Genomic DNA, 26,570 nt, shown 5'->3' on the forward strand with positions numbered 1-26,570 from the left:
ATGTTTTTCCCAACTACCTGCAGAAAAAAACCCTGCAGTCACACATAAAACTTGTGACCATATTTCCCTTTCTGCCTTTCTATTCCCGCTACCACCGGTGAAAATAACATACATCACCTTCAGCAGGAACAAGCTCAGCAAACAGTTATTTAATATTTTAACATCTAACACTGCAGCAACAAATGGTTTGAAATGAATGACAGTCCAACTCTTTGGGATCAGAGCTTGCTCCATTAACTTCAGAAGCAGCCACAGCTACTGCCAGCATGAAGTATTTGTCCATGAGGTTTGCAGTTTTGACAATCAATCAATCATTTACCCTGGAGTTAATAAAAGCCACTTCTGTGAGTCAGTCTTTCAAAACACTAGTATGACAATTGGTGGTTAACCCATCCAATATATGTATGAACTATACGATCATTGCTTTTTTAGTTCCTTGAATAAGTGGCATTTAGCAAGCTTTCAAGTGTGCAGTTATGCATGATGAAATGATTGGTTGAGATACACAAGAGAGAGGAGGTTGTACTCTTGGGTTTGTTATTTAGAAAACAGCAATTCAGGCTTTTTATTCGTACAGATGCGGAGCACAAATTTAGCCATTAATCCAAAGCTTCACAATTAAGTCTTATCTTTTGTGAGCAGCCTTGGAAGGGAGTAGAAAACTGTGGACTGACCCAAATCTGCCCTTGCACGTAGACACGGTGCCAAGGTAAAAGAAACTCACTACATGGGGTAAAGTCTGGCTAGCGCCAAGGTAGCATTAGAGGGTAAACAGAGCCTTATCTTATCCTTATCCCAGTATGCACACTGAGACACACTGTCAAAGAGCCATGGGTATGCTGTCCAGCCTTTAGAAAACCTTGACTTCAAAGATAACAGATGGTGAAAGAGCAAGCTGAAGATTTTGTAGGGAGATAGCGTCTTTTTCAAAAGAGGTGAACTGTGATTTAAGTTTCACGTTGACGTCTGTCGGTCAACTCGGCAGCGGGCATTTTTAGGCTTCCAATTTCACAAAGGAGAAGGTAAAGATGAGTGAAAAATCCTCTCCCTGACTAGTTGCTTGAAATACTTTTACGGGTCACCGATTCCTCCTAGTCATTAAAATCATGAAACAAACAAAAACTCATTAGATACTGTAGAGAAAAAATACTGCTGGTATGGCTCTTATGTGGGAGATAACCTAATGATAAGCTCTCTACCAGGCATCAAAACATCAAAATATTCTAGGAAAGAAAAAAAAAAAGCCAGGCTTTGATCTCTAGACCAACTAAAGATGTCATCATCTCACTGCCTTTCTGTTCAGGGCAAATGATACTGCATCAATTGCAATTTGGCCGTCTTAATCGTTAATTTGAAGTAATGACCGAGCACCATCGTGTAGACAAAATAAAGATTACTGGAGTTCCACATAACCCTGCCAGTCCTGTCCCCTCTCCAGTGACCCCCAGAGGCCCGGTCCTTAACCTCCCACCTTTAACCCCCATCTCACTACCCCTTCATCCTATTAGAATGAAAAGACCAATTAGACAGATTTCAAAAGATGGCAGGCTGCCTGTAATTACACATGACATCTCTTAGCAGATAAAAAGGTGATTACAAAGGGCGCACAGGAGAAATTGCTAAGCAACCGAGCCAGTGACATTATCCCTGTAAGTTGGGAAGAGAGAGGCTGGGCGCACATACTGTATATTTTCAAAGTCATTTTGCATCATCTTATCTTTCAGTCTCCTAACTACAGACTGCTGCACAACAGAAAACCCACTGTACACTTAACAAGCCTTAAACGTGGAGCAGTGGATGACATGGCAGAAAAAGACATGACCTTAATCAGTCCTTGCACTGGCCCGGGTAATAATCATCCAAGAAAAGGTCATTCTCGTGGCGAGCCGCCGTTTCCTCCATTCAGTAATTCGGCGAAGCCTGGAGATTGGGCGAGCCTGGGGAAAACTTCACAATAAATCAAGAGCTGAAGCTTCGCTTCTGAGAAAGCAAAAGGGAAACAGGCAGCCAAATGACAAATCCCTTCTCTTCACAGAGTTGGAATTACTGCTGGGGTGTGATGTGAGATCAGAGGGAAACCCCCATAGGATACCTGCACACTGACTGCTCATGATACAATGCAATTTACAACCCTCTCGCAATAAAAAGAGATTCAGGCCCCAAGCAAAGCATATTTCAAGCAAACAACAAAAACATGAATCTGTCATTGTGTAATTATAATGTTTTACAACTGAGGAGCACATTTGCTAAAGTACAAGTAGAACTTTAGAGTGTGAGAAGCAGATTTACAGATTTATTCCAACAATATACTTTATGATGAAAAGAAGATGAGGCAATAGTAATATTGTGGACATTGTGGTAAATCAAAGGCCACAGAGACATAATTTGAATATGTTTAAAGGACATAATAAAATAGAAAGCTACGCCTATTCCTGATAGCCACGTTCCTGGAAATAAAAATTAACCCAGGCAAGTTGACATAGGCTACTTTTCTCCTCTGGTTTAGAAAATAACCACAAAAAAGAAGGACAATAAAACACCAAATTGCTGGCCTTTCTTTTCTGCCTCTGGTGAGAAGCTGTGACATCCCATCTCTCTGGGTAATAAAGAGTCTGGCACAGGCAGGGGGAAAAAAAAGAAGAAGAAAAAAAAAAAAGAAAGAGCATGCAGGGTAGAATTTCACACCTGGCCAATAATCTATAGGGCCCCCTCTGCTGCAGCTATAACCTTCAACCTCGGCTGCCACCGGTGCAGTGAGGTGCGATGATCCCACCTCCGGCTTCTAGACAATAGAAATGGAAACCCCTTCAGAGGCAGCCCTGAATGACCGATAATATACTTCAAAGCACTTCCCGTTTCCACTGAGATGCTGACATATAAAGCGCCTTTGAGTGCACGCAGACCCATCATCCAATTCACAAATGCACACAGATGAGAATAGAAATTGCACTGGCTCACAGCAGAACAGCACTGAAAGAAAAAAAAAAAACATTTAGAAACTACAGATGTTTGTTATCAAAATGTTTCTCATCCATATAATTACCAATGTAGGCCCATAATTCCCTGTATTTAACTATTGAATACATTTCAGGGAGAAGTCTGCCATTAAAGGAGTTATTCTGTACAGTGAATATAAAGTACACACCTCATAGCTGGACTCGGCCCATATAAATACACATTAAGGCAATAGCAGGACACTGATATATAGTAAGGGCGAGACGCTCCTATCCATTAGTGCGCACTGGGCATCTTTCACCACTTTAGCGCTGTCGACCTAAAATCAATGCAGGGCGAATCCTGACATCATGCACAGAGGCATCTTTACAACCATACATCTTTTTCTTTCCTTGACTCTGTCATTGTCGTGTAGTCAACACAGCAACCATTAAAAATCAATTCAGCCGCTTCAACTGCAGAGGAAAGAAAACATTTTTTGCGCTGGGAAACACCCCCCCCCCCCACGAGCTCTCTCACACACACGCACACACACACATACACATACAGCATCCCCTAAACATCATGATGGAAATATGAGAAACATAATCGATGTCTTACAGAGTTTTGTCTTATCATAAGGCTTGTTTATCTTTGGTTCGCCACGGCTGATTGGTTGTTCTCCTGCTCGGAAGGCGTATTTCCTCTGCAAAAGCAATCTCGCCACTGATTTCGCGATGCGCACTGGAGACCTCCGGAGATAAATCCATTGATGAAGCTGGCTCCGGTGACTGTTACTTCTTCAACATATTCAACACTCGCGTTCGAGACAATTTCGCCGATTGTGTTTTCCGTACAAGCTGCTCGCATCTCATCCCAGAAGCCGACAAAGCTGAGTGAGTGAGTGAGTGAGTGAGTGTGTGTATGCCACAGAGAGAGAGAGAGAGAGAGAGAGAGATAGAGAGAGAGAGAGAGAGAGAGAGAGAGAGAGAGAGTGATGTCGGAATGGCAATGAGTGCTCTGCACTGTTGAAACCGGCTCCGGGCCAATCAATCAAGGCTGTATTTGAATATTCCCACGGCTCGGCCAATCGTATGCGAGAGAAGGCGGCCGCTGCCGTGATGCCAAACCCGTCAAAGTAAGCACGTTGCTGTTTCGCGGAAAGATTTAAAGGAGAAGACCATTTGATGTATTAACAAGAAAACAAATGCGAGTCTATCGTGATTTCCTGCACGTCTGATCGATAAAGAAAACCACACATCAGCCCTGTATTTTTGTTTCTACACCTCAGCCAATCAGCAGAGTTTAATTAAATCTTAATCCTAATAAATTGTGCAAGAGCAGAGCTGGAAGAAAAACCTGCATCATTTGCGGGGGGAAAGTATCCAGATCAATTACATAAGTATAAGTTGTAATACCACACAAAATATTCAATTACAAGGAAATGTCCTGCATTCAAAATTAAAAATCCAAAACCATTATCAACCAAAATCCACTTAAACCATATTCTTAAACACTTCTTATCCTCCAAAGTGCTATATTATCATTTTAAGGTAGTCAAGGTTGATAGGTGTTAGATGGATAGTTCATCATATTTTACAAGATGATCATGCTTGTATATGTTTTTATAATCTGAATCTCTTCAGTCACCCTGTACACTTAGCCAAGCTGTTTCATAAATGTGGCGATGATTTCTAATCAACCTGAGATGTAGTGAAGTAGAAAGTATAAAGCAGCATAGAAGAGAAAGTGCATGTACCTCAAAATTGTATTTAAGTACATGTACTTAAGAGAAGTTTTGAATTTACTGATAATAGTGCTATGGTACTTCAGTAAAGTACTTAGTTACTTTCCATGACTGACTGGGAGACAGAAGGAGACACCTTAAAATATAACTCAATCCAGCTCAGCTACATCACAAACCTAAACTGCTAAGGCATTGCTAAGATCTTTGCGACACATGATCGTTGATCCTAAAAACTCCTAAAACTTGCCCATGCATAGTAAGAACCGGTTTAACCCAGAAAAGCTGCAGCATCTCAAACAAAAAGCAATATTCAAAAAAGGGGCAAGAAAACCTCGCCAATGCAAATGACTAATGTAGCCTGACAGAAAATAGAGAACTAATTTCACTATAAATCCTCTCTCTCAGGTTAGAAATATCTCAGGATAAGAGCTTGTCACGATCTGTTGCTGAAAACAATTTAGTGTGCCATTTTCGCAGCAGACAGTCTGAGTTGTCATAGGATAAAAACCACAGCTGTAATTAATCTCTGCTGCCAACAGTGTCTCCCAGTTTGAGGATCCTGGTATTATGCTCGATGGCTCACTGTGACTGTTAAATGTAATGAAGCCATCATTGATGTAATTATTCATACCTCTGCTTTGCCTACTATCTCAAGAGTCAAGTCAAAATGAATTAGGTGTGTTGTGTGTATATGTGTCTAGTCAGCACCCACAAAATCTAAATTTTAATTGAAACCAGTTAATCCAGCTCTCAAAATATCAACATTATATGTAAAACAATGGTGTGACACCGAGTGTGTCACAGTGTGTGTTTCTGGTTAGAGTCAAGGATGTATTTTCATGTTGTGCGCTTAAATTTGAGCACTTATCACTGTAATAGTTTGCTGTCTTGTTACCTTTAAGGGCATGAGGTGTGTGACATATTCAGATTGAAAAGACAGTCTATGCTTGACTACTCAACCAGCTTAAATCTAATAATAAGTTCCCTGGCTGCCAAAATATACACGCTGTAAGTCTAATGGCATCACAGCATGAGGTGACTGCATTATAGGGGAGAAGTAAATCTACCTGTACATTTATATGGGTGTGCATGTGTGTGTGTGCGTGTGTGTGTGTGTGTGTGTGTGTGTGTGTGTGTGTGTGTGTGTGTGGTGTGTGTGTACTTGCTTATTTCCCAAGTTGATGTGTCTACTCTGCAGACACTGCCATCCAAAATAGGCCTTTTTCACTGAAGACATTTTGACATGTCACCGAAGGAAAAGTGCGGGTGTGAATAATAAAATTAATGACTGCTGAATTCTGTTTAGTCACACTGTCATGGCTTACAGGAACACTTGAATAGAGCAGAGCCATCATTAATGTTATTAGTAACACCAGCGCTCTTCCTACTATGACAAGCAAAGATTTCTGGAATGAAAAAAGCTTTTTAATCCCAATCCCACCATATGGTGTGTGCTGTATGTCTGCTGATGAGTTTAACATAGCCAGCCTCGCCTCTGCTCTTAAGGAAGAGACAATTTGGAAATAAATTATTTGCTTTATTGTTGAGATTCTTATTTTTGACAAGAAGGAAAGTAAGTGCACAAACAAAAATCAGTTCATCCTTAAATGCTGAATTGAGCATCCTGTTCGTTTATCAATACGTAACACACATTGCACAGATTATAATGGAAACCAACCATACAAACCCTAACCCTTCAAAGACAGGTGTTTGTTACTTCCAGAGAAAGCCAATCAGGCGCACACCGAGCAGTGAGACTTACAGCAGACAGACTGAAAAAGAATATTGTATTGTTTCTTGACAGCTCCCTGAGTGGCATTTTTCAGTATGAATGAGGCCTGCAGATGGCAAACGAGGTTACCATGCCAACTTCTGTCCCGATATTGAAAACTGAAAATGTAGTTGGAAAATAGTTATCTAGTTAATCACATGTTGCTCTCATGACTGTGCAGGGTATCAAAAATAAAAGGAGTCTACTGTTAGCATAGGAGCATTATGTGTACATAATACAGATCCTCTCTGGTTAAACACGTTAAGTAGTCGGTCAGTAGGTTTATAGAAGACAATGTCAGATTACTGTACATAAGAAAATGTTGCCTCTCTAAATTAAAATTGTTTTTATTTCAGAATCAGTTAGAATCAATTACATGAGAGAGGACTTATGTATTTGTCCTATGAATGTACAAAGTCTGTACAGGATTGTAACTACTCTCACCCTGATCATCATTCTGTTCTGGCCATGTCCTCATGTGATGTCAAGCTCGCCCTCTTAAGACAGTCCTCATCAGACCAGAATGAACCTGGCAGTGACAGTAATAAAGAGCTCCATCTGTGCCTGGCAGGAAGAGGCAAATGAACCAATTAAGGGTCTGGTGAAGTCTCCTCTTTCACCTATTGGCAATGGCTGCCGTCATCTTCATCATGATGAAAAGGAGAGAGTGCAAGGGTAATTAAATACCAGCAGGGGCCAGGGGGCAAACCTAATAACTCTCTGTAACAAGCCAATAAGAAACCTTATTGCTTAAGGGTTCACACAACCTAGAGCATGTTAATAGTGGAGGAGACCACTTACTGCACACTAACATTCAGATAGTTAATAGGCTGCATGTTACTCAGAGAAAATTAACCTTGTGGAGAGATTTCAGCAATAGCTCAGAGACCAAGTACAAAAACCCTCTTATGCCACCTTATAATGTAATTTCTTCTACTTGAGTCACGACTGGCTTTTAACGTGAACTCAAAAACACTTTGCTGTGCTGAATATACCTACAGTGCCTGGTAATCCTTGTTGGAGCATGTTGCCATCTGCTGGCAAAAGAATGCTTGTAAAACAGTATTTTGCAGCGTCTGTGAACGTGCAGCCCAGATCTGGATCTCAACTACCTATGGCAAAGGTTAGGGTTACTAGTCATTGCAAATTGAGAGGACAAAGGCACTGTGGTGTGCTCTGATTTAATGTGTTTTTATTTCTTCCTTGGTGTGAGATGATGGGAGATATTAATGTCACCATGTAATATTATAAGGTATTATAAAGGGAGGGCTAATTTTTTGTCTCTCCCGGCTTAATTATTTATAATTAAGTGTATTAAGTTTTTTTTCCAGCAAAGTATTTTGGAAAATGTTAGATTAAAAGTTAAAAGTATAAAGCTTTCTCTTGCCTGAACAGATGTAAACTTTCACAAGTATAATATTGTCATAATTTCAGTGAGTTGAATGTTTTTGGAAAATTATTAACTTAAGCACGCTGAAATAGTTATTAACAATTCATTTTTGTTATACCATAATATGAACTGACATTTATCACAAAATTACTTTGAATGTGAGGAAAACTTAAAAACCTGATTATTCTCTGGCAATTATTAATATTCAGCAAATTCCACAGATAATATTCAGGGACTACATTTTATTGGCTTAAACTTGTCAGTGTGAAGCCTCTGGTCACATATAGTGACTAATACAGTTAAAACCCCAACATTATGAAGGTAAATAATAATAAAAAAAATCCTCCAATTATTTTCCGCCAGGCGTTGGCTAGTTACGTCTCTACATCTGCGTTCCTACGGCAACGCGTCGAAGCTTCCTCGAGGAGGATCATGGGAAACAATTCTGGCTACTGAACAGGAGGGAGTTTCGAAATATTTCACGATTAGCTACGGTATAACATGCAATACCGTCGTTATATTACGTTTTCGATGTAAACATAACACGTGAGTATAGCCAGTGTATCTGAAGTACTCAGGTTAAGCTTTTTACGGGAACAGTGTTCCGCGCTGTAAGCAAAATTAGCTAGGTGGCTAACGGTAGTTAACGGTATGAAAACAGTGGATAGTTAAGCTATGTAGATAATCAGAATGTTTACATTGCAGCAAATAAACGTGTTGTTTGTCTTCTAACCAATAGATTTACGTCGTGTTGCTTGGCCAGAGGGATCCTGTAATTTCGATTAACACACCCTGAATGCATAATCACGGCGAAGAACTGATGCTGCTTGTTAAACATGGAGCTAAAGTTGGAGGTTGTTTTGTCATCCAGCATCAAAAGGAAGAAACCATGGCCGCGATTCTGCTGGCTTGGGCAGGTCGGGAGAGTAAAGTGTAAAAAGCAAAACCTTTGCCATCTTTTGTTACAAGAAAATCACAATGAACCCATGTCGTCTCACTTCCCAGGAGAAGGAGTCTGTGTTCCTGCTAGATGACAAACGAATCAGTGAAATCAACATGGTGTCTGGTCGCACCAAGAAGAGGACCCCTAAACTCCATCCTTTGCTCAGCAGTGTGGTGAAAATGGCTTCATCCCACAATGGTGAGTTAAATATACAAACTCAAAGCAAAACATTTGTCACCTGTCAATTCTGAGAATACATTTATACTTACCTGTTGTTATTGTTGTTGCTGTTGTTTTAGGTATGTGGCTTTGTGGACTTCTGGTCTCAGGAGAACTCTTTCTGTGGAACAGGGATAAAGACTTGTTGAAGACTGCTGCAGCTGCCCCAGAAGTTGTACAAATGCTTACCTCTGGTCAAGGTACGCACAGTATGTTTAAGTGGCATACACATCAGTCTGTTTTTTAAACTGCGTGGTTAGCAGCAGAAGATATTATCAGTCACTGGGAAGATGTGGTAGAGTTAATTAAACCAAGAGATGTACAAGTGCATATTTGCATTCATATAGCTGCAGATTCTTAAGGTGATGTTTATACTTTCTTTGTTTACAACATGAGCTGCACAGTATCCCGATCCTCATTGTTGATGGATGTATGTGTTTTCACAGGAAATGCAGCGCGCTTGTCTCTACAGGTTTCAGGGGATGGAATGCGTGTGCTACTGGTAGCCATAACAGGGCAAGTCTTCCTGTGGGAGTGTATGGATGTCAGGGATTTGACAGGAGTACGAGATGGCACAGTCAAGGGACACTGGGCACATATACAGCCCCTTGAGAAAACCATTCTGCCTTCCCAACAAGACAAAGAAGCATCCCAGCACACCATTTTTGTAAAGACAGAGGTCTGTAATGTAGTAAGACTGCAGGTTTATTATATTGTGTAATGTTTCAATCAGTGGCACTGTTTTACAGATGTGCAGTTATTACATCTTTCTTCAAACTCCCTTAGGCTATGGGTGATGCCTGCTTATCAGCCCTTGTTTTCACATCTGGAAAGAATCTGATCATCACCTGTCTGAAAATTCAATGGGAGGAGGGCCACATGAGAGTGGGGTGAGTGAGCAGGTCTATGTACAGTAACAGTCAGTACTCTCTCTGGATATTACGGTAGTAAAAAGTCCACATTTCTTTTTGTAGTTCTTCGGGATATAGCATACAGTGGGCCACCAAAACACACCCCATGTCTCATCTCACCCCACCCTGCCAACCAGTGAAGTCTAGAGGGGCTTTGGTGCCAGCCTTCTCCCCAGATGGCCGACTGTTAGCCATCGTCCTGAACCAGAGGCAGCCAAAGGTGAGCACCTGGCACCTTTTTTCACATCTTCAGCTTTTCCTTTTTCCAGGTAGATAATCTGTAGAAATGTGAATCAAGATTTGTCTTTTGTTTTTTTTTTAATCAGGCTACACAAGTCCTTTATGTGAGCACACAGAATTTTGTCTCAGTATCAAGTGGCCTCGGAGGATGTGGAAGTAAGAAAATGGAAATCCCCTCTAAATATATAAGGTACAGTATGCATGAGTAAAAATGGGGACAGGTGTTGTAGTTGGTGTTATGCAGTAGTCAGCCAATGAGTGGCTTTATCTGAGGGTAAACATCTGTTTAGTCAGAATGTCTAAATATTGCTGGTGAAGGTTCATGACTGAATCATCACGACTTTAAATAAACACAGTGGTGTTGACAGTTTGAGCATTTCCCAGCATCACTAGAGAAGAAAACAACTTTTACATCACCTGAAGGCCATCTGTCATTAGAACTACTGAGAAATCTCTGATGCACAGTGTGCATTTATTTAGAAAACAACTTAGCATATCCTCTCTTTTAGGTCCTACTGGGTGGGCAGTGTGAGTTGGTCACCCAGTGGCCTTTTCCTGGCTTGTGTCCTCAAGAGAGGCTCCCTGCTTATGGTGGCTCGCCTTGGGGGGCTTCTCACACTAACAAGCACTGGTTGCAGTGTTGACTTTGGGCCTGCACAATTCCTACCCCTGCACCCTCTCGTCACGTACAGGTATACATCTGACATCTACATACACCAGGGTTGATCTTCTTAGTTATTGTTTCCTCTCAAATGTGGTCATCTTTTCAATTGATTTCTTCACTCTTAATTTTCCACAAGAGAGTCATGCCATTGCCTCTCTCTTATTATTTTACCAAAGCATGAATGAAAAATGAATTCAACGTGAAATGTGATGGTTTATTGCATGTAATGTTTATCTTGTTTGCTCAATGTAATAAAAGTTTTATTGTTTTTTCACCAACTGTACTTTCTCTCTGTAGACCACCAGTGTCTGCAGGAAAAGGGGAGGCCTCTATGTCCAGTTCTAGCTTGTCTGTGCAGGACATCCTGAGGCAGCGATATTCTGTGACCTGGCATCCACGGCTGTTGTATCTCATTGTGTCTGATGGCTACATGGCCACAGTCATGAGGGTGCTAGATAGGCCTTCTCCTGCTGTGTTCCTGAAAACACTCCTAAAGGACACAAGCAAGGATCTCGAGAAGGCCAGCCGGATACTGGATAAATCACAGGTGGTAAACCAGGGTAGTATGAGTGGGAGTAGGGATCTTAGTCATCTTCAGCTTTTGTATGTACTTTCCTCAGAACTATTCTTAACGATATGTCTTTGCTCACATTCATTACTTTCAGATTCATGTGAGGGCATGGTTGGAGTCTGTATCTTGCCTGAATCTTGACAGCAGCCTTGAGGCACTCAACCCCACTGCTACATGTGGACCCACCACCACAGACTCTGTCTTCTCAGCAGCCACAGAGAGGTCCACTTTGCCACTTTTCCTGCAGGACCAGGGGACACTGGGTGGAACCAAGGAGCTTCTTGAAAAAGTACAGGTTGGTCACATGTTACCAGCGAGAAAATTATAGCTTTAGATTCTGTGTAAGAATAATCAACCTAGTATTCTGCATGTAATTACACTGAATAAGAACACATCATCATGGCTGCTTATAACTGTCTTTGACTTGCTGTTTGACTGTGTGGTTTCCTAGACTTTCTTTGAGGATGACTCTGATTTAGATGGACCTCCTGCTGGTTCTCATTTGGAGGCTGGTGGTCGTTTGGAGTTTGCTTCCATGTTTGACACACTCCATGCCCTGGATACCCACACTGACTCTGGACTTATTACTGGTCCAGATTATCAAAAGGACTTTGCCGAAACAGAGAGAAAGACTTCTCTTCATCGTGAACTTGGGAAAATCCAGAGTAAACTGCTAACAGCCTGGGCTTTTAGCATGTCTCTAGGAAATGCTGTGGAACACAGAGCTGGTCTGCTGAAGCATATCCTCTGTTGTGTGGTGCGATTTGCTGCTTTGCTCCATTTGATCCCCAGCTCCACGGTCCACACAGGAAAAAAGAATACCACAGTTCCTACTTGCCTGCTTCATCTTATCAAAGCCCTTCTATCTTTTCTTCCCTGGGATAGCGCTCACTCAGATGGGCCGTGCTGCCTGGGGCTGGTGGTAGAGCTCAGTAAACGGCTGGCACGTCTCATGCTGACCCCTCACCCTGAGTTCTACCAGACCGGTCACTGTCAGCTGTCATCTCAAAATCTATCCTCCACCCTGCATATCTTGCAGCTGGTCTCTGATTCTCTAGACCACACCTACAGCCTGCAGCAAAGAACTGTCTGGTCCTCTGCAGAGAAGGAATCTATTTCCCGGCCACCACAGCTCTGGCCTTCAGATGTACACTATGTGCCTCTGCTACAATTTGAAGAGAAAGCAAAGAATCTCAGCTCGCTACATCAGGAACAGCCTGTCCCTCAGCGACCATCCAGCAGGTAGAGACTGACTCTTGGCTTTTTATGTACCAGTGTTTATGAGCAAATATGTTGTTGTTGATTTCAGCCTGGGTAATTTTGTGCCATGCTTCACCTAGAATTTAAAGTCAAAGAAGATTGGTGATTTTCTGTTTTTGGCCAGATTGTTTGGAGTATGGCAGTGGGTGTACAAGATCACCCAGCAGTATCTGGAAGAACTTGAAAGGTTTAAAGGCTGCGATGGGTGGGAGGAGGAGCAGCAACAGTTGTCTCTCATCATGTCACAGATCCAAACAGCTCTGCAGGCTACAGGAGGAAGGCTGGAGGAGGGCCCTGCACTGCTGAGTTACCCAGGTCTGAAACAGATGAACTGTTTACCTAACTATGGTTATTGTACCAGCTACAGGACATAAATAAAATGTTGATTTTGTACATTTATGGTAAACAAACCCAATAAAAAATACAATAGAGTAGTTTTACTGTGATTCAGATCAATTAGAAGAATAGTTATGTCTGAATAATCACTGGTGTTGTTTAGCATTTCACGCTCCTCCCCCCAGGTGAACATCTTTTCCTGTGTGGCATGTATCCAAAAAGTGCTGATGCTTGGCAGTCCCAAATTTGTGAGGAGAGTGTCAAAAGTAAGGATCATTGTTTCAGTATTTCCCTTAAGGTACACCACATGTTCTCATTCAGTCTGAAATGGTAATTGTATGTCTTTTTATTAGGTTGTGATCGTAGGGTCTTCCAGGAGACACGGCTTTGTCTGGCACTCCTGTACAGTCTCTTGTCCCAGTATTGTCTAAGGGAGGCCCAGGAGTTAGGTGACCACATGGCCCGCCTAATACTGCACAGGGCTGGACACCAGAAAGACAATATGTCTTGCATAACAGGTCAGCCATGCCTAATAATTCCTCTGTCATAGAAAGTTTTCACATGTGAGTCAGTTAAAGCAATTAGGTTGTAAATAACTAGCATCTCAACCTTCCCAGATTTACTTAGATACATTAATAAAATATGACACACTGTCTGAAAGGTGGAGCTGTGGAATAAAAGTGTGCCTTTGTTTCTCTGTGATTACACAAATAACAGTTATACCTCACTGTGTTAGTTATTAGCCCTGTTTTTGTGTCTTGTTGCAGACTCTCTTCCTTGCCCGTGGCTCCCGATGGACCTCCAAAGTGAAGCAGCCTGTGCAGTGGTTCAGACCCTGGGGAGATTCATGGCCTCGTACTTCACCAACCAACCCCTCCATATCCTGCCCCCTCACAATGTGACTGTCCTGCCTCCACTACATTTACCTGATGGTAAGTTTCCAAAAGTTATTTATCAGTTAAAAAGATTATTTCTTCATTAATATTGCAAATGTGGTAATATGTCTTTTCTCAGCTCCCAGTGTTGGGCGCTTGGTGCCACTGTGCCAGGAGGAGGTGGCTTCAGCAGTTCGACAACAGCATCTGTCAGAAGTGTGGACAGTGGAGTACGCCCAGGACCTGCTCCTGCTAGGAGGTCTGCTTCCTGAGGCTGTGTGGTTGGCTTACCATCTTGGGGACTGGAAGACAGCAGTGTCTCTGAGTCTGGCCTATACAAGCTATTGCACTGATCACTTCAACTTTGCTCGGTCAGTGTGATAGAAGGCATTCAAAATAATTAGGGAGAGAATAATAATGTGTATGGTGCAAGTTTTTGTTACTTTTGCCAGTTTCGAACTTTGTTTTCATGAGCATACCTGTGACATCTTTTATGATAGGCTGAGGAGGAGAGAGCTCCATCTCCCGACAGTTCTGGAAGCAGAAAACATTTTTCAGGCTGAGTTGGAGTGTCTTCTTGGCAATAAGTCCAACTCCCAGGAGCACAGAGACATGGATGGTGACAAGAGCTTTATAGGTATGTGTGACCTGACAACTGTTAGATGACGACAACACACATAAAACCCTTTAATTTTAATCTGTGCCTTGTCTCACCTCCTTTTAATAGACCCTTTGGAAGGAGAAGACTGGGATTCATTGCAGGTTTCCATACAGGAGATTCTGAAAGCATCAGTCATGGCTGGAGTGAACGTTATGTCTTCACCCTTGTCTTCCTTGCTGGAAACAGCCAAGGACTTGTGTTCCTGCCTACCTATGTTGGTGCCCAATGGACTATATCTACCTTCCCCACCTCTTTATTGTCCTCAGCCTTCCCCCAACACACAGGTATATGAAGTAGAAGATCAACATTTACCTTTGTTCACATACAAATCCTGTAAGTAAATGTTGCGTGTGTCTCATTTTTAGGACCCAATAGGGACAACAGGGCAGTTTGCAGAAGTTGCATCACGTCACAAAGTGTCTGGGGTTCTGCAAAGATTACTTTTACTTCTGAGATCTGCTCGTTGTTGCCATCCTGCTGCCCAGTGGTACATCACCCATCTGCGCCATGCCAGACACCTACTATACAAGGTACGTAAAGGGTGTCAGTGTTTAAAAGTTTGTGATTACACTTTATGATGAAGTGCCATACCATCTTAAATAGTGGAAATATCTGGTGTTGTTTTCAGATCAAGAAGAAGTACTCATATCCAGCGGCTGCTGAAGAAGAGAGGGCTTTCCCAGACGGCCTGATGAAGTTTGTCACCCGAAGTGGATTCTTCAGACGGGGACTTAACAAAGACAGTCACTTGGACCCTGATACCATCCAAATTATAAGTAAGATGCCATGTAATGTGCAATGTGGCTATTATTATATCAGTTTTCAGATAGTACTTATTAACTATATTTCTGCTACAAGTCTGTTTCAGAGAGCTGTGTGGTTTATGCTGGATGCTGCATGTCAGAGACCAACTCTCCATTTCCTGCAGGAAATATCAGGCTGCCAGACAGCAGAGTAGAGATGAACAGGTATTATATTTGTGTGTGGTTGTGTGACTGTAAATATTCTTAGCTACCGACACCCTGTGAGTTATGTTGTGTATTTGTGTCCCTTAGGTCTCTGGTGATTCAGAAGTGAGATCTAGCTGCATCGATGCTCTCCAGTGGGCCTGTCGTTTTCTGCCTTTCTCACGCTTTCTCAATGCTGAAGAAATTCTTCAGGACATACTACTCAGCCTTGTGTCTGAACTACCTCCCGCCTCTTTGGTGAAATGACTTTGATACTTGCCATTTCTTACACAAGCAGTGTTTATTAAAGTAAAACTGACTGACCTTGAGTTATTAAATTTATCATCCTTCCCTGTTCTTCTTCTTAGGTGGCCGACATGCTGGTGCGAGCCTTCCCGCAGGAGGAAGAGTCTGTCAGAGTCCCGCTGAGAGAGAAGTATAACTCACTGCTGCAGAGACTGAGGCAATGCAGTGTCCTTGGTATGAACATCTCTGTTCACTAAGTTACTTTAAAAAGCTATACAACACTTAAAGGATGTGATTTGTGTGTATTGATTTAAGTGAATACATAAACAGGGATTTAGCATTATCTGGTAAAAATTATCTTGTTGTATTGAAGAGATTGTGCCTTTGCTTTAAGGCCACATGTAATGTATTTTTAAATGTCACTGTCTCTTTTCTGTCTCTAGAAGGAGAAAAAGAGGAGGTGGATGAGTTGATGATGGTTCTGATTCAAGACAAACACAGGCAGAGGAGAAAACATCTTGGGCGTTTGCGGAGGCACCTGGCCCCACCTGAGCTCCATCTGTGGGAGAAAGAGGAGGAAGAAGAGGACAGGGGAAGCAAACACGGGATGGCCGTGTTAAGGCAGCTCTCACTGGGTACAAGCCTGAGCACCAGCACTTTAACAGACTGTGGGTTCCCCCCAGTGTGTAGTGATGGAGACACAGCAGAGAATACATCTGAGGCCATCTCCCCTGAACAGCACAGCCAGCTCATGACCAGGTAGCCAGTGTGGAATAAAAGCACTGCTATTACTCTGATGTATCATCTGTGTTGTGGCTTATTATGTGCTCTGTTTTTTCTTTTCAGGGACAAAAAAGCAAAAAAAGGAAGAGACAGACAATATGCAAAGAAGACTGCTGTTAAGATCAAAAATGCTATTCAAGAGGAGACTCACCTAGACGACACCAAGGGGAGTGAGAAGTCCTCCCTACCAGTGGTTGGTACCTGGGAGTTTGAGTTGGAAGATGAGGAGTACTTAAACTTCCTGGAGCTCTTCCTCAGCTATGTGCTAGAGAAGGATAGCGCTGATGGAGGGGACTCAGGCAGTGAACTTCCTTTGCTGAAGAGCTTCTCCTCCCAGCTGAGGGAGAGAGAGCTGCATTCCCTCACTTTTGATGTGCTCACGAGTATTCATCGCCGTCAAAGAGATGGGCACCACCCTGGGAGAAAACACTGGAGTAATGATCCCCCAGTGTTCAGAGCTGGGTGCTGCTACAAGCCTGTTAAACAAGGTACAACACCTGAGCCACAAACATCTTCCATTTGGAGTGAAGCCCCCATATCCAGAACTAGCCTTTCTGTCAGCTCTCTTCCTGGGCTAAGAACTGGCAGGCAAAAAGGTTTGTTTGGCCTCCGACAGCAAAGCAGTGTGCCATTAGCCCAAAGAATGAAAGGAGGCCAGTCTGCTTCTGAAACTAGCCCTGTTCAAAGTGCCTTTCCCATGGGGCAGCCACCAGAGGCCTCGATATTTGGCTCCTCAACTTCAGTGGAAGCTGTGATTGAACTGCAGCAGGGTCTGGATCCTAAATTAGAGGCTCAGTTTCCAGAGCTGGGCAGGCTGCTGGAGTGGATGGTACGCTGGGCTGATAGGAGGGTGCTACTGGGACATCATGGCAAAAAGAAGAAAGAGAGGGGAGGAGGGGCTGGAGGGGCAGCAAATGAAGGAGTAGTGATTCGTGTCAAAGCCTCAGCGCCCGCTGTCCTCACTTCCCTCAGCTTACTGGAGTGGAGGTACACTGCTCTACTCGGGATGGACAGCTATAGTGCCCACATCCAAGTTCCAGAAACACAATGGACTGTAGCCCCTGTGCTGCAACCTGATGTGGGCAGGAAGCTGGAGAGAGAGAGCAGTGTTGATACAGGCTACCCTGGGTCAGCCAACACTCCCATCACTGGTCTTGATCACAATCTACAACAAGGAGAACTGTCCATGTGAGTGCCCCATGCTTTTATATACAAGTACTTGTTATTGGGGTAGTTAGAGACATATCAAGCCAGTTTGTGCTATAAAGTTTGAAATATAGACAACCAAATATCTTGAAATTTGGTTGTTGACAGATAAGTTGGTATGTCAACAAATATCACAGTAATTGGACACATGGTGATAGAAAAAATAAAATTGTACCCATGTTTATTTTGTATTGTAGTAATTGATTCAATAATTTGTTTTTCTTCATTTTACTGTTTATATGAAGAATCTATTGTACCTTTTAATATATGTTTATTTGTTTGTTTTCCTGTAGTGGTTCTCGTACAGATGAACCAGAGGAACTGACATTTCACAGGACACCTCTCTCTAATGACCAGGATCAACTGACTCTTGATGCTCAACGGAGACAGTCCCACTCACAACAACTATCTCTCGATGACTTAGATGTTACACCTGAAAAAGAAGGTATGATACTTGGTTATACTGGATTATAAAAGTTCCTGGAATGCAACCCCCTCATAAGAGAGAATATTAATTGATTTCTTTCTGTAGGCAAAAGTAGTAGCAGTGAGGGATTGGAGGTATCATCCTCTATTTCCCATGGAAACATCTGTACACCTGAAACGGTGAATATTACCATTCAGGATTTCCATTCTTCTTATGTATCATCAAGATCAAAGCACAAATAACTGTACTTTTTTTCCTTCTCAGAGTTTAAAGCTTGCAGACCTGGATGTTTCAGGAAAACACTGAAGATGTGTCCAGTTCCACCTCTTTGTGAGTTTTTTAATGTTGCTTGTTCAACGTTGGAAAAACACATGTGAATGTGTAAATGTTTTAAAAAAAAGGTTAGTGCCAAAATTATAGCAGAAGTTTTATCAGTACTGCATAATTCTTCTAGAGTCCAAGTCTATTTTGTTACGTAATGTTTTCTATACTTAATTAACAGTAATTCTTCAACACCACACCTGGAATTCGAAAAACTTTCTGAGTTAATGATATATTAACGATTGTGGTGGCATTTGAATGCTGAAATTGTCTGTTATGTTGTTCACAGTTTTTTTTCTGTCATCCCAGCAGTCTACAAGCTCCTCCACACCCAGAACCCCAAGCTCCTCCCATTGTCCAGCCTGAGGCCTCGGTTCATGCAGAGCGCACTGATTCAATTGGAGTGCTGCTCCCCAATACACCTGTAGATCCTCCAAGCCTTCAACCACAAAGCTCCACAGCTGGTGCACCCACTGCTGTTTCTACTGACCCCAATCAGCCATCATCAACTCAGACTCCACCAATGAGACAGCGACTGGGTGAAGACTTATTTAGATTGGTTCAGGTAAGAACAGACTGATTCAAAGGAGAAGTCTGCACTCAACTGTCCTTTATGGTGAACTGAAGTGTTTTTGTCCTTTGTTGCAGAATATCAACTACATGAGTCTGATGGAAGTTTTGGGAGCATCATTTTCCAACCTGCAACTTGCCCAGCAGAGCTCTGCTTTGGCTCAGTCTAACATGAACTCCTCACACCCTAATGTGCCTTCATCTTATACGACCAATTTCATTACTCAACCAAATGTCTTACCTGTTCAGACCGCCATTTCTGCAGCACCGCAGACACAGGCAGGTGTGCCAAATTCAGGATCCAAAAACACTCACTTCAGTCAGGCCCCTGTATGTATGTTTGCAGACCAGCCTGCTGTACAAAGCTCAGGGAAAACCTCTCCAACAGATGGCCAGCATCAGATCACCAGGAATCTACCCTCCACTGTGAATAGTGCAGGTGTAAATTATCAGGTATTGGCCAAATGTATTTTAAAGTTGTAACATATTGTCTTTTTGTGTAAACAATATCTAAATGAAACAGTGAAATCAAGCTAATTATCGCTTCTCTCTTCTTCAGGAAATGCAGCCTCTGACTGTCCAGGCAGAGTCGCCAGAAATCCAGTTTAGACAAAACAGGAGGTTAATCCCATCCTCCCAGGGGCTACTAGCCACTACTGACAATAGTCATGCTGTTCCCAATGCTCCCATGGAGCTGCCCTCTAATGATAGCATTCAAAATGACCCTGCTTCCCAGGTCTTTGGCATGAAGTTACTTCAGCTCCATCGTCCTCCGTTGCCCCAGCAGAGTGCCCCACACTATCCTCCAGTCCAAGTTGCCCAGATGCTGCACACTGCAAACCTTGCACCTCTAGAATCCCATCAGCCCAAACTTAAACACAGTCATCACGTCGCCTCAAAGAGGGCAGAAGAGGAAAAAAGAAATGGGTCTTCAGTTCCAAGAAGACATCTCAGTTTTAATCATTTACATGATCCAGCTCCCAGGAACTCTCAACCCCAGATTCAGATACCAGAGAGGTCCAGGGGGCAGGAGTTCTTGTTACTTCCTCCTGCTTTAACAGCTCATATGCCTGCACCAACGCAGGGCCTTCGCCTGCTGCACTGTGAACCTGCTCCACATAGCAACATCACCTTCCCCAAACTACCCTTACCATCTTTTTCTAGGCCCTCCACCGCCATTGCAGCTCCAATTGGAGAAACACCTCCAATTAAGCTTCTACATATAGAGTCTGGACCAAAAATGGTAAGCAATACATCTGTGACTTCAAGATGTTTAAATTAGGTATCATGAAATCTTGCGTTGTAATTTACAGATATCTGTCTCTGCCACAGATTGTGCCCGTGGCAGCTCCTTCAACCCAAATGACCCGTCTCTTCTCCATGGAGGAGTTGACAAGTTCAGTGATCGGGAAGCAGAACATTGAAGAGGCTCAACTGCAGTTGCTTAGAGTAGACCCACCCACTGAAAGCACAAGACCAGCTACCACTTTTCCCAGCTCTAACTCCAGCAAGAGGCAATCACATATATTATTAGTGATGTTATTGATTGTAAATTTCATTGATCATGATGCTGATTATTTTACTCTCTCTGCTTGCTGTGTGTTGTTTATAGGCAGAGGAGGAGAGAGGAGAAGGCAGGGAGGGCAAGAAAAACAGAGGTCACATTCAGACCAAATGAGCCCATCATCCCTACGCAAGAGGTAGACCAGTATCACTTTTAATAGGAAGTATTTTGTGCTATGAACAATATTAAATTCTTATTCCATTTTCATTTCGTGTGTTCCAATGTCTTCAGCCAACAGAGCCAGTAAATGCAGAGCCTGCAGCTATAGAGGAGATCACCCCCGGACATGACTTTGCCATTCCTCTTGGTAAGTCTCAGATATATTCCTGACTATACACATCTTTTCCAAAGATAGACCAGTTACTGTGCATTCAAATGATTTAGGTCCACTATGTTGCCAGCTAATAGATTAGAAGTAGATTGGTGGCATTAAAGAAAGGACTGGCTTCGTAGCAGTAATAAAAAGAAACAGTGATAAAGACCAATAATTCAGTGTTTTATTATATGTGGAAAATGCAAGATAAACACAGACCACTACATCTCAGAGGAAGGACCAAGATCTGCATTATTGCAGTTTAAAATTTATAGTGATTGAATAAAGTGAGGTTGCACTTTGCCCGTTTAATTGCCTGGATCTCACGTGCAATTTCTTTGATGGCTTGGCACTAATCTCATTCTGTTGAAATGCGGATGAGTTAAGTTTTCCTTGAGCTTTCTTCTGCCTTATTAAGCTTGAAGATAATCAAAAGAGCAAAGTGTACTTAAGTTGATTGTAGTAATCTTGTTTTAATTAGCAAAATATCATAGCAATTTACCCAGTGGTCTTTATTTGTATATGTAATTCATGCACAGTAATTTAGGTCTTAACCAGACACATGGGTAGATTATAATTCTGTGTTTACAATTCTATTGATTTCTCTTTTCATTAACTTCAAATCCAAGGATCCTTTGACTCCTTGCTGACTGGTCAGAGATTATTGAACAAGGCCATATCCACTTCAGCTGAGCTCCACGCTTTTGCATCCACATGTAAAAGACCCCCAGAGTGCCATGATGCTTTCACCAACACAGACCCAAGTGAGTGAAGATTAATAGTATTAATATTCTGCACTGTTATCACACTGCTCTTGTGATTGTAATTGATCGAAATGCTGTGGTAATGTGCTTTTTTGATCAATCAAAAATTAATAACAAATTGAATTTTTATGTTCTGCCTCTGTTCAGTAAAATAAAGGGGTTGTTTTAACCGCATGATTTTCAAAACCTAGAGTCTGAGATAGTGACATGTTGACCGTTTTCCCTTCAGCTTCTCCTCCCACACTTGTGGATAAAGCTGTGTCTGCCTCCGTGGCTCCTAGAATCCCTAAACGTAAGTTGATCTGAATTTGTACGTGCAAGGACAGCACAGAACTTTTAATTTTTTCTGAATACAACGTTGAGTTAAACTGTATGTGTATGTGTGTATGTGTTTTCTCCACACAGCACAAAGTTCACAGAATTTCCAGGTTTGTAATGAACATCCCGTTCAAGACACAGATGACACCCCAAAGAAACCAGAGAAGATTTTGGTAAGAGGCCAAACATGAATGTGGACTTAGGGCTTGTGAATGGTCATTCCAGGTCATTCCACATTCTACATTTTGTAATGACCATAGTACAGTATACTAGTACCTGCTTTTCACTGCGTAGAATGCAATATGTCTTTTTTACAAAACTGACCATGGTCTCCATATTTTCATATATGTTCTATGCACATGCATACCTTTTTTATATTAAATTTGCATTCTAGCTAGGGTTTACTTTAATTAATGGATATTATGATACACTTCTCTCTGTTTCTTCGTCTTTGTCTCAGGATCTGCATGGCCGCCAGTTCATAAGTGTTTTGGATCTAGAAGACAAAGCACTGCACCATGATTTGCCGCTGAGTCTCAGCCCAGGAACACATGATGTTCCTTCCGTCCGCCCCTCTTCACCCACTTCTGCTGAGCTTCATGCTCTTGCAACTTCTGTTATTAGGAGTGCTGCTGCAGCTGCTGATCCGCAACCCTCAATCGTGATTCCAGACAATCTCCTGAAACCCACCATTTACCCAGGTCTTTATTTAGAGGGTCTTACATGATCAAATGTGATGAAGGACAACACTGTTGGTAAAATTTGGTCTAAATATCTGTTGTAACGTGTACTTTAGATTTCCCTGAGGATTCTCTGCCACTCAGCCACATTGAGCCCAATACAGATCAAGAGACAGTCACTTCACAAGATGTGGCAGATCCAACTCTCGACTCTACGATTTGTCGAGCCATAAAGACGCAAAGTGTTGGGCCTCACACAGCCTCCTCCTCGCCTCCTACAGTCTGGTTCTCCTCCCGCCTGTCAGAGCTGGATGCCCAGTTGGCTGCACTACAGAACATTGCAGACTATCTGGAGATGGACTTTTCCAACTCCAGGATGGTATTATTTTTACATAAGCATGTTGATTTTATATTCATTTTGCTCATTTTTTGTTTTTTTTTTTAATAACAACCAAGTTTACAAATTTGCTAATAAGGCTGACACATTTTCTGTCCTGCTTTGTTTTTGTGTAGCTGGTGAACACCATTGAAAAGCTCACCCCGGTCTTGACTCCTGATGTGAAGACTACAATGGCAGTAAAAAAAACAGTCAGACTGTCTGTTCCACAGGAAGGTGCGCCTCCAAACACTTCATCTATATAGAAATTCAAAACTGCATTGTATTTAAATCCCATTGCAACTCATTGAAACCAAGAAGCAAAAGTTGCTGCTTTAATAGAGTTAACACATAACACAATACAATTGTTTTTTTTTTTTTAAATAAGCCTCTACTAATGCCAGGTGTATATTCTCCATCTGTAACAGCATGGACACCACGATCTGACACTGAAACTGAACCGAACGTCCATGAAGAGGAAGAGGAAAATCAGGAACCATCTTTCCATTATTTATCCCCTTCTCACGGTCACAGAGTTGGTCCCGCCTATCTTCACACCCCTCCAAGTAAAGCTGCAGTTTATTCACACATTTCCTGAAAAAAGTTACTACTTCAAACACATTACTTACTGTATAAATAGTTATATTTTAAAATGTCTGATAAAGGTAAAAGGTTTTACACATTGTTCAGGTATGTCACAGTAATACTCCTGAATGCCAACTGCAAATTAAAAGAAAGTTGAATATTAAGTAACTAAGACCTCAACTCAACTATTGCTGATTTTAGATGGATTCTTTATCTTTCTGTAGTCAGATACATGGTTATTTTCACAGTACAGCCATAATGTTAAAAGCTGCCATTTCAGCTGTGTAATGTTGTCTGTTTCTCCCCCAGAAACAAAAGATCAGCTGACTGAAGCATCTGGAATATCTCATCTGTAAGTTTAAATGTAGTCTGAAGTCTTATAACCATGTTGTGACTTATATAATCAGTTATGGATCTCTCAGTTCACAATGCTTTTCCCTCTACCTGATAATCTCCAGATGGGAAGATGAGACTCTAGGTCAGACTGGGCTATCTGATACAGCTGAGATCTTAGACGAGTTGGTAAGGGAAGGGTATTTATCCCCGACTGACCTGGATTTGTCCACTTCACACATTGCACACCATAACAGGTATGGTACCTACCAAAAACAAATGGCTGCTAAAACAACTTTGTGTGTGTCCCTGAGCTGAAAGAGAAAGTTATGTGACCCACAACAGGCTGGATCAGCAGCAAAGAAGCCGGATGTCACAGAAAAGTGTCCTTCCAGAGGACGAGAGGAGAGAGCTGAGGATCTGGATGAGAAGGAAACAGAGGGAAAGACTGGTTGTTTATCAAAAACACAGAGAGAGCCTGAGGGAGAGGGAGCGTAAACCTTTTTCTACCTCTGGAAAAGTGGTGAGATGTGGTCACCTTTTTGCTAGAATTGATATTTCATTGCACGTTATGTTTTTTAACATTGCATCCATGTTCTCATATACTATTACTGTACCCCTCCTTCTACAGAAATCAACAAACAGAAATCAAACGACCATTTGGAGAACAAGAGAGGAAAAAGAAAAGTATGTACCTGCTTTCATTGTCTGTGCACAGGAGACATACATGTGTAGGAATGTAACTCTTATTTGCATTTGGTTTAATAGGTTCATGCTTCTGGAGCAGTACAACCAGAGGACCCATGAAGCTTGTTCTTTAGCCAGTGACACTCTCACTACACGTCCAGTCCCACGCAGCTCTTCACAGGCTGAGGCTCCTCCGTTTCCCTCCACCACACGGTCTACCTCAGCTCCACCTGCTGGCAGCACTTACAGGTATTGTCTGCCACTGTAAATCCGACCAGGCTCTTGTCTCATTAAATAGCAATTGTACTCCGATACATGAATCAATCATTAATTATTCTGTAAAGATCAGAATCTGTATGGACGCAAGTCTGTTTTGCACATTCATTCTAAACATCTGTAAACATCTAGATTCAGTAATGTAGGTTATATCATTTTCTTAGGGCTTACAGTGTATCTGCCAATGATAAAAGAATTACGTCCCAGTCAGGACAAACTCAGCCCCACCTCCGTCCATGGACGGCTGAGGTGCAGGGACGGCCTTCTGAGGATCACTCCAGGAGACTGGGACTACATAGACCCGGTATTGTAATAATATTCAACTAAACTGATATTACCTGTGAAAAAATAAGTACTTTGACAAATATTTTTCCACTTAATGCCATGAAAGAAAATATTACATTTGGAAAAACTTATTTATGTTGTGTAATTTATTTATTTACTTGGTATTAGTTACCTCTCTGCCAAGGGATCGTCTGTCTCAGGTGACCAGGCGTGGCATGCTCACTGACACAAAGAGCCATACTAAACTGCTCAGAGCCGGCCGGAGTGAGGAGCGGCATGTTGGACTCCAGAGAAAGACACAGTCGACCAAAAGTCCGTCAGGAGCAACTGGAATCCAGAGGGAGCAGACGAAGACAGAAGACAGAGAAAAGGTGAACCCTTGGGAGCCCTCCTCAGAAATGAATAGGCTCCTGGACCTAGGGGAGTCAGAGTCTAACATAGTAAGAATCCCATTTTTCATCACATATTAGCCTAAATCTGAGAGGAATGTTGCTTTTCTATTAAGTAGCAATGATGTCACAAATGGAAATAATTTTTTGGTGATAGATGGTGTGGTCTCAGGTCAAGTTTAATCCATTGATGTACACTTCACAGGTTTTGGCTGGGCTGTTGGATGAGCAGGATGATGGTGCCAGAGCTGGTGTGTCAGGGATGGACTGGCTGGACAACCTGTCTGAGAGCGCCAGCAGCAGCAGCCTCAGCAAAATAGACTGGGCTGCTATTGAGAGGATGGTGGCTGCAGAGGACATTTGAGTTTCTCAAGGAAAGGAAAAACAGTGCCATGGTGACAATAAAGTAGATGGTATAGGGAAAAAAAACTTCCAAGATTTTATGTGCCTATTAAGAATACTATAAATCAGAAGCATTATAAACTGTGATAATAGAAATGATCATTTTTAGATATGAACAGTGGTGATAATAAATGTGTTGCAACAGATTGTTTTTTTTTTTTTTTAATATTTTTAAAGTAGACCTACAATAAATGTGATGTAATCACTTTCTTTGTCTTACTGACATCTGATGTCCTCTTCTTGAGAATGTAGGTTTGTGCCATTTATGTGTAAGTGTGCAGAGTTTTCTAAATTTATAATTTATTTTTGTACAGCCTTGATCACCTTACAATTAAATATCTGGATTAAAGCATTTAAAAGCTGTTTCCTCCCATTTTCATTGTTTTCTCGACCTGCAGCCTGATAGAGCTACCCACTAAATGCACATAAGCATCTTAATGTTTAATGTTTGACTCATTTTATTGTTAGTGTGATTTTTTTCCCGGCAAATATCACAGAGGCAGACATATTTCTGTAGTCTGTATTCTGTAGTCTAAATGTAACCAGGAGGCCTTTTGCCTCTTGTGTTATACTCTG

At 42.0% G+C, this 26,570-nt stretch overlaps 1 protein-coding gene across 1 annotated transcript; it reads left to right on the forward strand.

The window, feature by feature from the left end:
• Nucleotides 1-8,231: 8,231 nt before the first annotated feature.
• cplane1 (ciliogenesis and planar polarity effector 1) lies at nucleotides 8,232-26,351 on the forward strand. Its single transcript, XM_051072807.1, has 49 exons — nucleotides 8,232-8,388; nucleotides 8,582-8,759; nucleotides 8,848-8,983; nucleotides 9,085-9,204; nucleotides 9,451-9,683; nucleotides 9,791-9,894; nucleotides 9,979-10,135; nucleotides 10,242-10,345; nucleotides 10,665-10,847; nucleotides 11,117-11,366; nucleotides 11,485-11,685; nucleotides 11,842-12,632; nucleotides 12,775-12,965; nucleotides 13,172-13,252; nucleotides 13,340-13,504; nucleotides 13,754-13,918; nucleotides 14,001-14,232; nucleotides 14,362-14,498; nucleotides 14,589-14,806; nucleotides 14,888-15,052; nucleotides 15,151-15,298; nucleotides 15,381-15,490; nucleotides 15,578-15,727; nucleotides 15,838-15,949; nucleotides 16,159-16,474; nucleotides 16,562-17,686; nucleotides 17,998-18,149; nucleotides 18,237-18,310; nucleotides 18,742-19,017; nucleotides 19,101-19,475; nucleotides 19,582-20,265; nucleotides 20,355-20,536; nucleotides 20,635-20,722; nucleotides 20,818-20,893; nucleotides 21,529-21,663; nucleotides 21,893-21,955; nucleotides 22,069-22,154; nucleotides 22,442-22,682; nucleotides 22,778-23,040; nucleotides 23,175-23,274; nucleotides 23,466-23,603; nucleotides 23,932-23,974; nucleotides 24,081-24,212; nucleotides 24,301-24,478; nucleotides 24,587-24,642; nucleotides 24,724-24,891; nucleotides 25,083-25,222; nucleotides 25,372-25,643; nucleotides 25,798-26,351. Exons 2-49 carry the CDS (start codon nucleotides 8,679-8,681, stop codon nucleotides 25,954-25,956), a joined length of 9,756 nt encoding a protein of 3,251 aa, XP_050928764.1. The 5' UTR covers nucleotides 8,232-8,388; nucleotides 8,582-8,678; the 3' UTR covers nucleotides 25,957-26,351.
• The last annotated feature ends 219 nt before the right edge of the window (nucleotides 26,352-26,570 follow it).

This window comes from Lates calcarifer, linkage group LG9, assembly GCF_001640805.2.
Source record: "Lates calcarifer isolate ASB-BC8 linkage group LG9, TLL_Latcal_v3, whole genome shotgun sequence".
Classification (NCBI taxonomy): domain Eukaryota; kingdom Metazoa; phylum Chordata; class Actinopteri; family Centropomidae; genus Lates; species Lates calcarifer.